Source organism: Equus quagga, chromosome 12 (assembly GCF_021613505.1).
Source record: "Equus quagga isolate Etosha38 chromosome 12, UCLA_HA_Equagga_1.0, whole genome shotgun sequence".
In the NCBI taxonomy this organism is placed as follows: Eukaryota; Metazoa; Chordata; class Mammalia; order Perissodactyla; family Equidae; genus Equus; species Equus quagga.
The window spans coordinates 48,677,572-48,690,091 of NC_060278.1; the positions used below are offsets into that span (position 1 = coordinate 48,677,572).

Here is a 12,520-nt window from a genome sequence, read left to right on the forward strand (position 1 = left end):
TCTTATTTTATTTCAAAACCATTTGTGTTAACAGTACAGTAGTACTGGCTAATTACAAGGTGGTTCAGGACACAAAAATGTCCTTGAGGAGCTCCAGTCACCTGAGGAGGACAGGCAAATGAACACAGTCATGACAGTACAGTGTGATAAGGGCAACACGAGAATTTTATGCAAGGAAGAGAATCAGAACATAGTATTCTTTTTAATTCCTTCTCATCTTCTTTTGGAAGGTACTAGTCAGGGAAGTTTAATTTGCTATGCCCCTTTAAGTGAAATAAGGCAGCATTTGTAAGAAAAGTAGTCAGTAAATACAGATATTTAAAATAACTCTGCCTTTCATGGGATTGTGGCTTAGTCACAAGGACACTGATGAGAAGTAAATTCATTCTTTAATCAAATGCTGTGTCAAAAAAATTTTACTCAAGAATTAAGTAGTTAGTAACATACTTCCTACCTCTACCCGATCCCAGGCCAAAAACCAGACAAACAAAAAGCCCAATGAACTGTTATTCAATAAATATCTACGGGGCAGCTACTCCATGCACTGTCTTCACACTGGGAATACAGCAGGGAAGCAACCAGACAAAGAATCTTTGCCTTCAAGGAGCTCATATTCTAGTGAATATAAGACAAAAATTATACAATATTATAAAGAGGCAGCTCAAATAAACAATCAGAATTTTAAAAACTATGTCTAAAAAATGTAATAAATACAAAGTGAAGTTCACTAGGAATATATGAAATAAAAGAACAATAAAATACAAATTGCACTCCTATAATCAGACTATGGCAAAGGTAAACAAATAGTTTAAATGGTCACTCATCTACCCACACACACAAAAACACCCTCATGTACTGACCCCCTACTGTGCGTCAAGCACAAGGCCAGATCCTGGGGATGTATAATAAACGGTGCTCACCTTTTGGAAATTAAAGTCTAACGGAAGATAGACTGCTGAACGAGCAGTAAGTGTGATAATGCTGTGGGAGTGTCAGTACAGGAAACTGTGAATACCTATATTAAGTGGAGACAGCAGGGATCACTGATGGAGTCAGCATTAAGCCAAGAGCAGAAAAGGTTCAAAGTGCTGAAGTAAGAGAAACGAAGCAGGGGCCAGATTAGAGACGGCTGTAAGAAACACTATCAAAACACCAAAATCCTCAACCAGCAGTCCAATAACATATTAACTGTGGGTTTTAAGGAGAGGAGTCATCAGATCAGATTTATATTTTTAGAAGATGATGTTGACTACAGTATGAAAAGTGAATTAGAGGGATGCAAGGATGAAGGCAGGAAGCCTGGTCAGGAAGCCGCTGGAGCAGTGGGGACGAAGATCACGGGGGCCCGGACCACGAGAGTTTAATTCCGAGGAAGCTTTTTAGCCAAATAGTCTCAGGAAAAAGCCCACTTTTTCTTCACAAAATATACCAAAAACACAAACCAATCAATAAGAATTTATTTAAAAGGATGGATTTCCTACCTTAAGTCTAGCTCTTTTGTCCGAAGAAAATTTAAAATGGGTGCAAATGCTGCTGGATCTCTATCAATAAATATCTGTAAATGAAGAATTGTTTTATTTTCAAATTATAAACAAAACTTCTAACTTTAATGTCTGTAACACTAAGTCAGGGAACAAAGACTGAACTATTTAAATACTATCTTTCCTTGATTCCACTCTTAAATTTTAATGCTTCTAAAATTGGAATGCAGTTATAACTGTGTGCATTTAATGTGGCATTGTCTATTTTTCCTGAAAAGCTATTAGATTGATGATATTTTACTATGTAGGAAAATGGTATGTAGTTAAGTCAGTTTTCTCATTCCTACTTATTTATATCTTTGGTTAAACTGATACCTCAAGCAAAAATTTTATCTGAAATATTCTAGAATTCAATAAATACTTTGAAATTATGCATAAATAATACTTTCTTCTACTGTCTGATCATTAATCATAGATGAAAGTGATTGTGACTTACATAATTTGTGATTCAAAGGTGAATCATTAAAACAACAATGTACTTTCACAGTACACACAGGGGTAATCAAGAAAAGTGAATACTGCACACTGCTGTCAAAACTGGAAAAGAACACTTTTCTCATAATACTTTTACAACTCACCATCTCAATTTCCTTGGGGCGGGGGGATGGGGGTTGGGTTGATGACAAAAAACATTTTTTAAAGATAACAAACACAGTACCACAAAATACATAAGGGGAAAGGAAAATGCTTAAAAACATGAAATAATTAATAACTTTTTACAGGAATATGTACCAACATTATTTTAAATCAATTACAAAAGCCCTAACCATAAAACTGAATACTTTTTAAAGCTTACGTAAGTCAATTAGACAGGGAGATGGTAGCAAACAATAAAACCTTTTTTTTTAGCTATGATCAATTACGTAAACACGAGTGAGGTTCTTCCAGCTTCATAAATCTCTGCTTTTGCTTTTATTCCAACCAACTGGAAGTTAAAGACCCATCACAGACTGTGGAGCTCTTATTACTAAGGTCTTTTTTATAATCTCACACGGACATACCTGCTTTTTCTGCTTTATTTCTTCTGCAGGTCTCATCACAGCAAACAAACCCCTGTGGTCACTTAGCTGCCTCCAAATAGAAAGCCCTTCTGCTTTTGTGAGCACTCGACACTGGCTTGACACACTACAACTGCTTTTTAAATGTATAAACCAATTTTTTGCTACTGAAACTTAATACTTCTTTACTCCCCTCTCTCCACCACTGCTGTACAAGTTCTTAAGGTTACCCTCCAAGATAAAAACCCATAGGACTTCACTAATTTGCAACATCTTTTTCTAATTCAATATCAAAATATGTTAGTAGTCACATTCAGCTGTTTACTGTTAAAGTTTTAACTATTAATTAAAAGAACTATTTCCTCTATTGGAAATGTAAACTTATATCTTACAATTTCTCTAATCATGAATACTTAAATTGCTATATGCAATTTAGAGTTCTCTTCTATAAACACAGAAACACTCTATACATGACAGGAAATAAAAAACTTGACGTACGTGTCACTTTCACTCAGTGGTTATTAAAGTGTTAGCTTTTCTATATTCTTAGAGTTACCATATAATAAGGATCAAGCATTATAAGCATTAATTACTCTAATTTAGAAATATACATCAACGGTATTATACTCACAGCACCAGTTTCATCCCGAAGAGTTGAAATTCTTCCACTCAGCAAACTAGAAGTCATTAACAATAAGCTAGTTAGTTTTTAAAATCTGAGTATGAATAAATGTCCAAATTCTTTATCAAATGTCAAAGACCAACACAAATGAGTCATATCTTCAAAGTAAAATTAAAAAAATTCTATTTTAACAGTTAAGATTTTTTATTCAAGAAATAAAAACATTAATTTAACAGACAAGGAAAAATTTTATTATTTCGATAAATAACAAATGCAATAAAAATGGTACTAAAGAATTATATGAAATACCTGGAAAAAAAAGAATCTGGAATCCACATGAGAGTCTGTCTTGAGGTACTAAATCTGCAATTGAAAATTATCTGGTATTATAAATGAGGACATGATTTGAAATTTCAATGGTAGTTCACGTACTTTAATATGCTGGCCAACAATTTACAAGTTGTTGCATAGCTATAGCTGTATCAATTATATTTATTACATTTAATATTTTTAAATTTTGCTACTTTCAATTCAGAGTTAAGATTATTCAAAGAGCTCTCAGAAAAATCAATTAACTCACTGACATATAATGCTTCCTAAAACGTGACTTTCCAGCATGTCAACTTGCTGAAGAATCAACAGTTAGCCCATCCCACCAAGTCTAAACCTCTCAACCTAACATTCAGGTCCCCTATCATCTCTCCATCACAAACTGTTTTTCCCTCTGATAAGAGAGTACTTCTTAATATTCCAAACAAGTCATGCCTACTATCAGCTCAGTATCTTCATTTATCCCAGCTACACAGCCCTCAGCATGTCCCATAATCCAAGGCTCATCCAGCTTCTTGATGGCGTTTAGGTTTTACCTTCTCTTTAAGGGCTTTTCCAGTAGTCTATCCTATATTATCATTCTGAGCTCAGAGTAATTCCATTGTACAATATGCATTTAACACTTTCTATGTAGTTTTGGCCTCCTGGCAAGTGTTGCGTTCATTCCTTCAAAAGTCACTCAGTAAATATATCATTGTTTTGAGGTTAACTGCCATCTGATCAAGGCTGCTTATCACCACCAATGTGGGCAACTTTACGAAAGCACTGTCTAACAGACTGGGACAAACAAACCCACAGCTACTGTAAACTGACATGACCAAGAACGCAATATAGGGCTCATGCAGCCCAGCCTTCGTTGTCTGAATATTTTCGTTTTAAAACTCATCACACTGAACTACTATGTATTTTTTACTCTGTCCCTATCACCACGTGTCCCCACACAGAGGAGAGCCTAACAGACCTCTACTTTCACTCTATATTCATTCTCTAGCACGACAAGCTTGTTTTAAAGCAGCTCTCATGCCCGTCATTAATCAGATTTAAGTTAGGAGCCAAACTGTTTATTCAAGAAAACATAGCAACTGTTCCCAAGTGTATATCTTAGCAGAATCTTGGGAAAAAATGAGAAGTAGATTACAACTAGTCACAGGAAACTGACTGAGTCAAATAAATAAAAGGAAATCCAGTCAATGGTAGACTGAAGGATCCAAGGATCCACTGCAAAAATGAATCACTCTGTTTTGGACGCCATCACATAAATTCCATGTAAGGATCACTTACAACTTACGACCTCTCATGTTCACTACTTATTCAGAAACTGTCTGCCAAATAACTCAAATTTTGTGTTACTTAGAAAATTACACAGGTCTGCTTAAAGGCATACTAGCAATTTCAATTAAAATCAGCAGTTTGGGGTGTATTTAGTAATCTTGAATTTCTGGGCAAAAGGGTTAGACTCTTATCCCCACCAATTTTTTTCCCCCAAACAAGAGGAAGACAGAAGAAAAAAATCCACAGAGCTTTAAACTGGTTACAAATATGATTTCATGAAAACTATGGCATTTAAAATTACATATGACAAGCATAATTCTCTGCAATGTATACGAAAGCCCTTTCTATGTTTTTTAATCTCATATCCACAGTGTGCCAGGAAAAGGGTCATGTGTAATCTCGTCTCAATAACAGTTATACTAAAGATATTAGCACATCCATATTTAGTATACTCTATGCTACTTGTTTCCTACTAAATTAACTTGGAAGCAATCTAATTAAAATTATTTATTCTGCAGTGTTACTATTAATAATGCCAGTAACCCCTGCATTTCCCATTTATTACTTCAAATTCCTGTATCAATCCTGGAAGGTTGGTACTATTACTGTCATTTTACATTTTAGGAAACTAAGCAATAAAAAATAACTTGCCCTGGGTTGCTGAGGTAGTTGGAGATAAAGCCTGGGAACTGGAATTCCTATCAGTTGACCCCAAAGTTCTCTGTCCACGAGTCCCCCACTGGCTGGTCCCAGACCTCTCTCACGCGGCCGCAAATCATACTCATTCTAACAGAATTAATCAGAAACTGAGTCATATTGGGTTTCTTTCACTTCACTAGTTGCTTTTTGTAAATAATAAATATTAACAATTCCAAACGAAGCCTCATCTTCTCTACTTTCTGAATCATCCCAAAGTGTTAAATAAATCACAAAAACTGGTCATTTCTATAATTCCTTTGAGTACGTCCATTTTCATGACTCTCTCCTCTTGGGAGAAAAAAAAAGACCTTACCTATGGCATATGCTTCTCTGCTCATAACAGACCCTCCCTTGGGGTTTCACTCTGTTACTTCAGAGCCAACTTCGATTCTCCGCCACAGATGGTTCTCCCAGTGGCAATTCTTCAACTTTAATGACAACCACATCAGGACTTTTTCTTTTACAATCACTTAAGTGACTGTTAACCTGTGTCTTGCACAAGATATAGATGACTTCTAGACCCCTTCTAGCTCTAAAATGCTGCAACAAAAGCTAACTCAAGAAAATACCCTCAGGACACTCAAAGTTGGATGCTGTTTCCCATGGCCCATGTCATGACTTATGTTAGAAACTATTTTATCCTAGAAATCCTAAAGTTTGTGAGTTTTTTAAACCTTACTTCTCATTCCTATGTACTTTCATCTGTCTTCTAAATTTTTAATCTAATAATTTATTTCTTATTTTGTATTCTTTGTTAATAGCACTTAGAAAACTTTAGAACCTAATCAAATCAAGTTCCATAATAAAACATAAATTGTTCCAGTTCCAAAACACCTGCCTTATACAATTTAAAATTTTAAACTGAATCTAGTCATTACAAGAGTTCACCCATAATTAAGCCATTCACTTTCAATCTCAGCATTGTTTAATTTTTCTCATGATACTCTATGTCCTTTAGAATGCCTGATAAGGAATACAGCCACAAGCAATAGCAGTTAGAAACCAGTGCAGGGATTTTAAATGACCAAAGTGCTGCTCTTCCATATTAACACATTGAAGGTTACTCTTGCAGGGTATCCCATTTTTGCATCCACAAATTACCAAACCTGCAATCTTTTCATGTGATCTTAGAAAAATACCCATTTCTCCCCTAAGATTGGTATCTATATAGTGGCAATAATGTTGTAATTTCTTAAACTATTAAACAGTTTTGCTTTGGGAGATGAGGGAAAAGAAAGAGCAAGAAAAGAATGAAGAACTACTTTCCTTGTGTTGAATCCTTTTAGTACACTTAGAACACTATTACATGTTTAAGATTAAAACACCATACATTTTTATCACAACGGTTCACACTGTTGCAATTTTCCTTTTCAATATTAGTGAAAAATCTTAGATGTTGAAAACCCTTCATATCAGCAGCACAGCAAAATACACTATATTCCAGGGCATTTCATCACTTATCTCCCACCAAGCCTAAAATTCAACGACCCCCTTCCTTCAAACAGAATCGGCCAACTCCTATTTCTGAGGAGTGACTCAGAAGCCATAGAAAATCCACACACAAAAAAATACGATGTTTTTCCCTAACGAGCTTAATAAACGTCATAGACAGGAGAGGAAGGCAGAGGGAGCATCGACGGAGAAGCGCTTTCGTGTGTTTACTACGAGTGCGCCACACGGTGCCAGCATCCAGAGCTTCCCAGAACCAACTGTGCCAACTGCAGTTTCTGGACACGTTGCCCTAAAAGTTGCACAGATCCTTCCACGCCGAACACCAGGAAAGTCCGAAAACAAAGCACGACGTACGGCGAATCCACTGCACTGCCTCCACCGAAACTCTTCGAGATGACAGACAGCCCTTAATTAATGAGGCGTGGAAAAGAAAAGGACAGTGTATTCTGTTCCTGGTCCAAGCAAACCGACACCTTGTTGACCCGAGAGAAAGGGAGGCAGGTTCACGGGCAGCAGACAAACCACAATGCCAGGCTTCCACAAAATAAATTCCTCAAATACACTCTAAGCTCAGGTGAGGATGGCTATGGAACATCCCTTCTGGCCCGACGCCTTAGAAAGGGGGAGGCACAAAGGTGGGCATCCTAGGAGGGAGCGACCCGGACCTGTGGCCCTCCCGCCTCTCCCTGCCCGCAGCAGAGCCTTCGCCGACTTCACCGAGACCCGCCCCCCGTCCTTCCCGCCTCGAGGGCCTGCGCTCCCCACCCGGCTCGCCCCCCGCGTTCCCGGGGCCGCCCGCCGCATCCCTACCCCGACCCCCTTCCCCGCCGACTCACCGGGTGCCCCCCACGTTCAGCTGCACGATCTCGCCGCTGCCGGCCGCCGCCGCGCCGAAGCTGCCGCAGTGCCCGCCCGCCATCTCCGGCGGCTCCGGCCGCGCGCGCCGCCCTCCCTCCCCGGCCGGGGCCGCCGAGCCCGCGGCGGGAGCCCGAGGCGGAGGCTGCAGGGCCAGCGGGGCGGCGGCGGCCGGAGGGCGAGAAGCGCGCGGGGCCTCCCCCACCTTCCCGGCGGCCAGGCGTGGCTCGCTCGTGTCCGCCTCTTCGCCTGCGCTCGGGCGGCGCGGCAGGGCGGCCCGGCCTCCCCCACTCGCGGCCTCCAGGCCGCCGGCCGGCCCGTGCCTCGGCTCAGCGCGCGGCTGCCACGGTCGCCGCCACCGCCACGGCGGCCGCCGCACGCCCGGGAGGAGGGGGCGCCGCTCGGGACAAAATACCGCGGCGCGCTCGCCTTCGCCCGCCGCGCTGCCGCGGGGGCGGGGCAGGAGGAGGGAAAGGCGGGGCCGGCGTGGAGGGAGGGGCGTGGCCGGGCTCCTGGCAGGGCGCCTGCTCCAGTAGGATCCAAATTCTCTCCTCCTCCTCCCCACGCAGTGCCAGCCTCTTCCCGTTTACACTGAAGAATTTGTAGCTCGAGGGGACACATTTCCCAGCTTGAAGGCAAGTCTGGGCGAAATGTTCTGAGCATCTTTCTTGTCTCCCTTCTCCACGTGGATTTGGGAGATGAAAGGAAGATTTCCTGGGGGCGGTAGAAGTTGATGCTGAAATGTAAATAGTGGAACTTTGGGGATTTTAAAACTTGATAGCGCTTCTCTCAGAAAACCCCTTGCCTCGTCCTCTTCAATCTCATCCCTCCTCTCCCAAGCAGTTTTTTGTTGTTAAAAAGGGAAGGAAACAAAAGGACAAAAGAAAAAAAACCCTAGGATGTGTAGGGCAACAGGTTTCTGGAGTACAGCAATCACTCAAGTAATGTTAGACACACGCAAATAAACGCAATTTTTAAAATTTTAATTATTTTTGCTTTAAACAGTGTATGTTGAACCCCAAACCACAGAGGCTTCCAAAATACTTTTTTTTTTTGGTGAGGAAGATTGGCCCTGAGCACACATCTGTTGCCAATCTTCCTCTTTTTCCTTGAGGAAGATTGGCTCTGAGCTAACATCTCTGCCAATCTTCCTCTATTTTATGTGGGATGACACCACAGCATGGCTAATGAGCCGTGCATAGGTCTGAGCCAGGGATCCGAACCTGCAAACCCCAGGCAGCTGAAGCAGAGCATGTTCTGTTGATGAGGATCGAGGCTGCCCCAGGGAGAAAAGCCCAACCAGTCTTGGCCTATATACCCATCTATATCACCCTCTGGGAAGTATAGGACATCCTGACCTGATTCAACCTGATTCATATGCAAAGTTATAGGATCACCAGATAACCAGACCCCACCTGCACTGATACCATTTTAACGACTTTTTTATGTGATCTTTCCTTTGTCTTGTAAAGAAATAACTCACATACCTATGCCTTATAAATTTAGCCCTGCCCTCAACCCATTGCAGCTCTTCACTGCCCAGGGGCCTGTCCCCATGCTATTCTCTGAATAAAGGAGCACTACTGCCAGACCTTGAGAGTCCAAGAAATCTTTCTTTTGACTCCTCCTCAGGTCCCCGAGCCTGCATCAGATTTACCATAAGAATTCAAATTGAAGACTTATGTGATGTTTTTAATTTCATGGTAGTAATTTTTTAAAAAATCTCTGCTAGGCAATATACCAGAGTTACAATGACTTTATCCAAATTTGATTTAAAAGAGGATGGCAGTATTTATAAATATAAGATAAATATTATTTACCCCAGTTCATGATGATAATAATAGCTAATTTGTATTTATTAAGGGTTTATTATATGCTAGATGGTTCAGAAATTTTCTTTTTTTCTTCACAATTATTATTATCACTATTTTAAAAATAGAAAACTGAGGGGCTGGCCCCGTGGCCGAGTGGTTAAGTTCTCAAGCTCTGCTTCCAAGGCCCAGGGTTTTGCGAGTTCGGATCCTGGGTGCAGACATGGGACCGCTCATCAGGCCATGCTGAGGCGGCGTCCCACATGCCACAACTAGAAGGACCCACAACTGAAAATATACAACTAAGTACTGGGGGGCTTTGGGGAGAAAAAGGAAAAATAAAATCTTAAAAAAAAATAGAAAACTGAGATTTTAAATGATTAGAAAACTTGTGCAAAAACTCATAGCTGACACATGGCACAGCAGGAGTTTGAAGCCGGTTCGATTCAGGGTCACTCTGCACTGGACCTCCTACCTTCACTTTATACTGAAAAGATGAGTAGCAGTTCAGACTGAGGTAGCAACAAGCTAAGAATCCCTCACACTTTAAAGAGTGTTACCTATCTTTGCTCTAACCTATAGTATTTGCTTCTATCAGGATCTGAAACTCTGCTTTCCAATTTGCAGGCTAGAACTAGGTGGTAAAAAGGCCATTTAATTGTCCCTAGGCCCATACCTTGGAAGAATGTGAAAGAACACCTGCTAACAGGTTTTGCCTTTAATGAATTCCAGAGTCCACCTGGAGTTAGAATATGGCCTGTGATATTGTACTGATAATAAGAAATAAATATTTGCTCTTCATCCCTGATTCTGGCACAGAGCTCCTAAAACCATTGCGGTTTCATAAGAGATGAGAGCAATAATGGTTTCTTTTGTTATGTTAATGGTGACCTTTGGAAAGCACTTTAGGTAACCTAAGGATGGGAGCTGGTTGCCAGGGGAACCAACCCTGTGATTAGAGGGTTGAAATTTTCAGTCCCACCCTCCCTACCCTCCGCCTCCAGGGAGGGGAGGGGAGGGGAGCTGGAGGTTGAATCCATGCCAATGGCCAATGACTTAATCAATCATGCCTCTGTAATGAAGCCTCCTGGAAAATCCAAACGGATGGGGTTCAGAGAACTTCCAGTTTGGTGAACCAGACCCCACTCACATGCCACTGTGTGGGGCCCCAAATTCTGTGAGATCAGAAGCTCCTTTGTTCCAGACGTTGCCCTATGTATGTCTTCATCTGGCTCTTGATTTGTATCCTTTATACCCTTTGTAATAAACTGGTAATCTAGTGAGTAAACTAGTTTCCTCAGTTCTGTGAGCCACTCTAACAAGTTAATTGAATCCAAGGAAGGGGTCATGGGAACCTCTGATTTACAGCCAGTTGGGTCAGAAGCACAGGGAACAACTTGGGCTTGAAATTGGCATCTGAAGTGGAGGGCAGTCATGTGGAACTGAGCCCTTAGCCTGTGGAATCTCCTACTTTCTCCAGGTAGATAGTGTCAGAATTGAGACGAATTGTACGATGCCAATCTGGTGTCCAAGAATTGCCTGGTGGTGTGAGAAAAGCCCACACATGTTGAAATTGGTGATCAGAATTTTAGGCCTCATAAATAAAAATATTTGTGAGAAGACTTCTTATCTTTCCTGAAATAAATAAACGAAATAATATTCATCTCATTGCATAGTACTTAGTAACTATTAACAAGACATCTCATCAGAAGGAAGAGGTCTCACTATTTTATAAGACAAATGGTCATTGATGAGAATGAAGGCTGCCTCAGGGAGAGAAGCCCAAGCTGTCCTGGCCTACTTACCGATCTATATCACCCTCCAGGAAGTATAGGACATCCTGACTTGATTCAACCTGATTCGTATCCAAGTTATATGACCACCAGATGACCAGACCCCACCTGCACTGATACCATTTTAATGACCTTTTTATGTGATCTTTCCTTTGTCTTGTAAAGAAATAACTCACATACCTATGCCTTATAAATTTAGCCCTGCCCTCAACCCACTGCAGCTCTCCACTGCCCATAGGTCCTGTCCCCATGCTATTCTCTGAGTAAAAGAGCACTACTGCCGGACCTTGAGAGTCCAAGAAATCTTTCTTTCAACTTCTCGGCTTGCCAAGCCTGCATCAGTCATGACTTTTTCATGTGTCCAGATCAATGTGAGATGTATCTGAAGGGACTTCTTACTCATAAAACTTAAAATTTGTATATGATTTTCTTTTTTTTTAAAAAGATTAGCCCTGAGCTAACATCTGTTGCCAATCTTTTTTTTTTTCCTTCTTCTCTCCAAAGCCCCCAGTACATAGTTGTATATTCTAGTTGTAGGTCTTTCTAGTTGTGCTATGTGGGATGCCACCTCGGCAATGGCTTGACGATCGGTGCTGAGTCTGCGCCCAGGAGCCAAACTTGTGAAAGTCTGGGCTGCTAAAGCAGAGCGAACTTAACCACTTGGCCACGGGGCCTGCCCCTACTTTTTAAGAATAAATTGAACACTTAACGAACTCAAAGACAAAGAGCAGAATGAGAAAAAATATTTGCAATATCAATCAGACAAATGATTAAAATTCCACAGCATGTGATTGTATGTACATCATTGTACAAATCAATTAAGAAAATAAAAACAAAAAATATGGGCACAACCAGAGGCACTCACAACTAGAACATACAACTATGTACCAGGGGACTTTGGGGAGAAGAAGAAGAAGGAAAAAAAAAAACGGGTTGGCAACAGATGTTAGCTCAGGTGCCAATCTTTAAAAAAAAATATGGAAAGTATACCAACAGACAAGTAATGGAATAATTACTAACAAAAATACTAAAATGGGGGCCATCCCTGTGGCATAGTGGTTAAGTTCAATGGGCTCCACTTTGGCAGCCTGGGTTCATGGGTTCAGATCCAGAGTGCAGAGCTATAGCACTCATCAGCCATGATGTG

At 40.9% G+C, this 12,520-nt stretch overlaps 1 protein-coding gene across 5 annotated transcripts in view; it reads right to left on the reverse strand.

The window, feature by feature from the left end:
* KCTD3 (potassium channel tetramerization domain containing 3) overlaps positions 1-8,184 on the reverse strand; it is a 49,133-nt gene extending 40,949 nt beyond the window's left edge. For 2 of the 5 annotated variants that reach the window (XM_046678964.1, XM_046678963.1), the window contains exon 1: positions 1,482-1,555. Coding sequence is in view for 3 of the 5 variants with exons in the window: in XM_046678961.1 (XP_046534917.1) it covers positions 1,482-1,555; positions 3,171-3,216; positions 3,471-3,524; positions 7,751-7,833 (257 nt within the window). In the remaining 2 variants the exon portion in view is untranslated. Of the gene's footprint in view, positions 1-1,481; positions 1,556-3,170; positions 3,217-3,470; positions 3,525-7,750 lie in introns of those variants that run through there. The other 3 variants (XM_046678961.1, XM_046678960.1, XM_046678962.1) reach the window with 3 other exon arrangements.
* Positions 8,185-12,520: the final 4,336 nt, after the last annotated feature.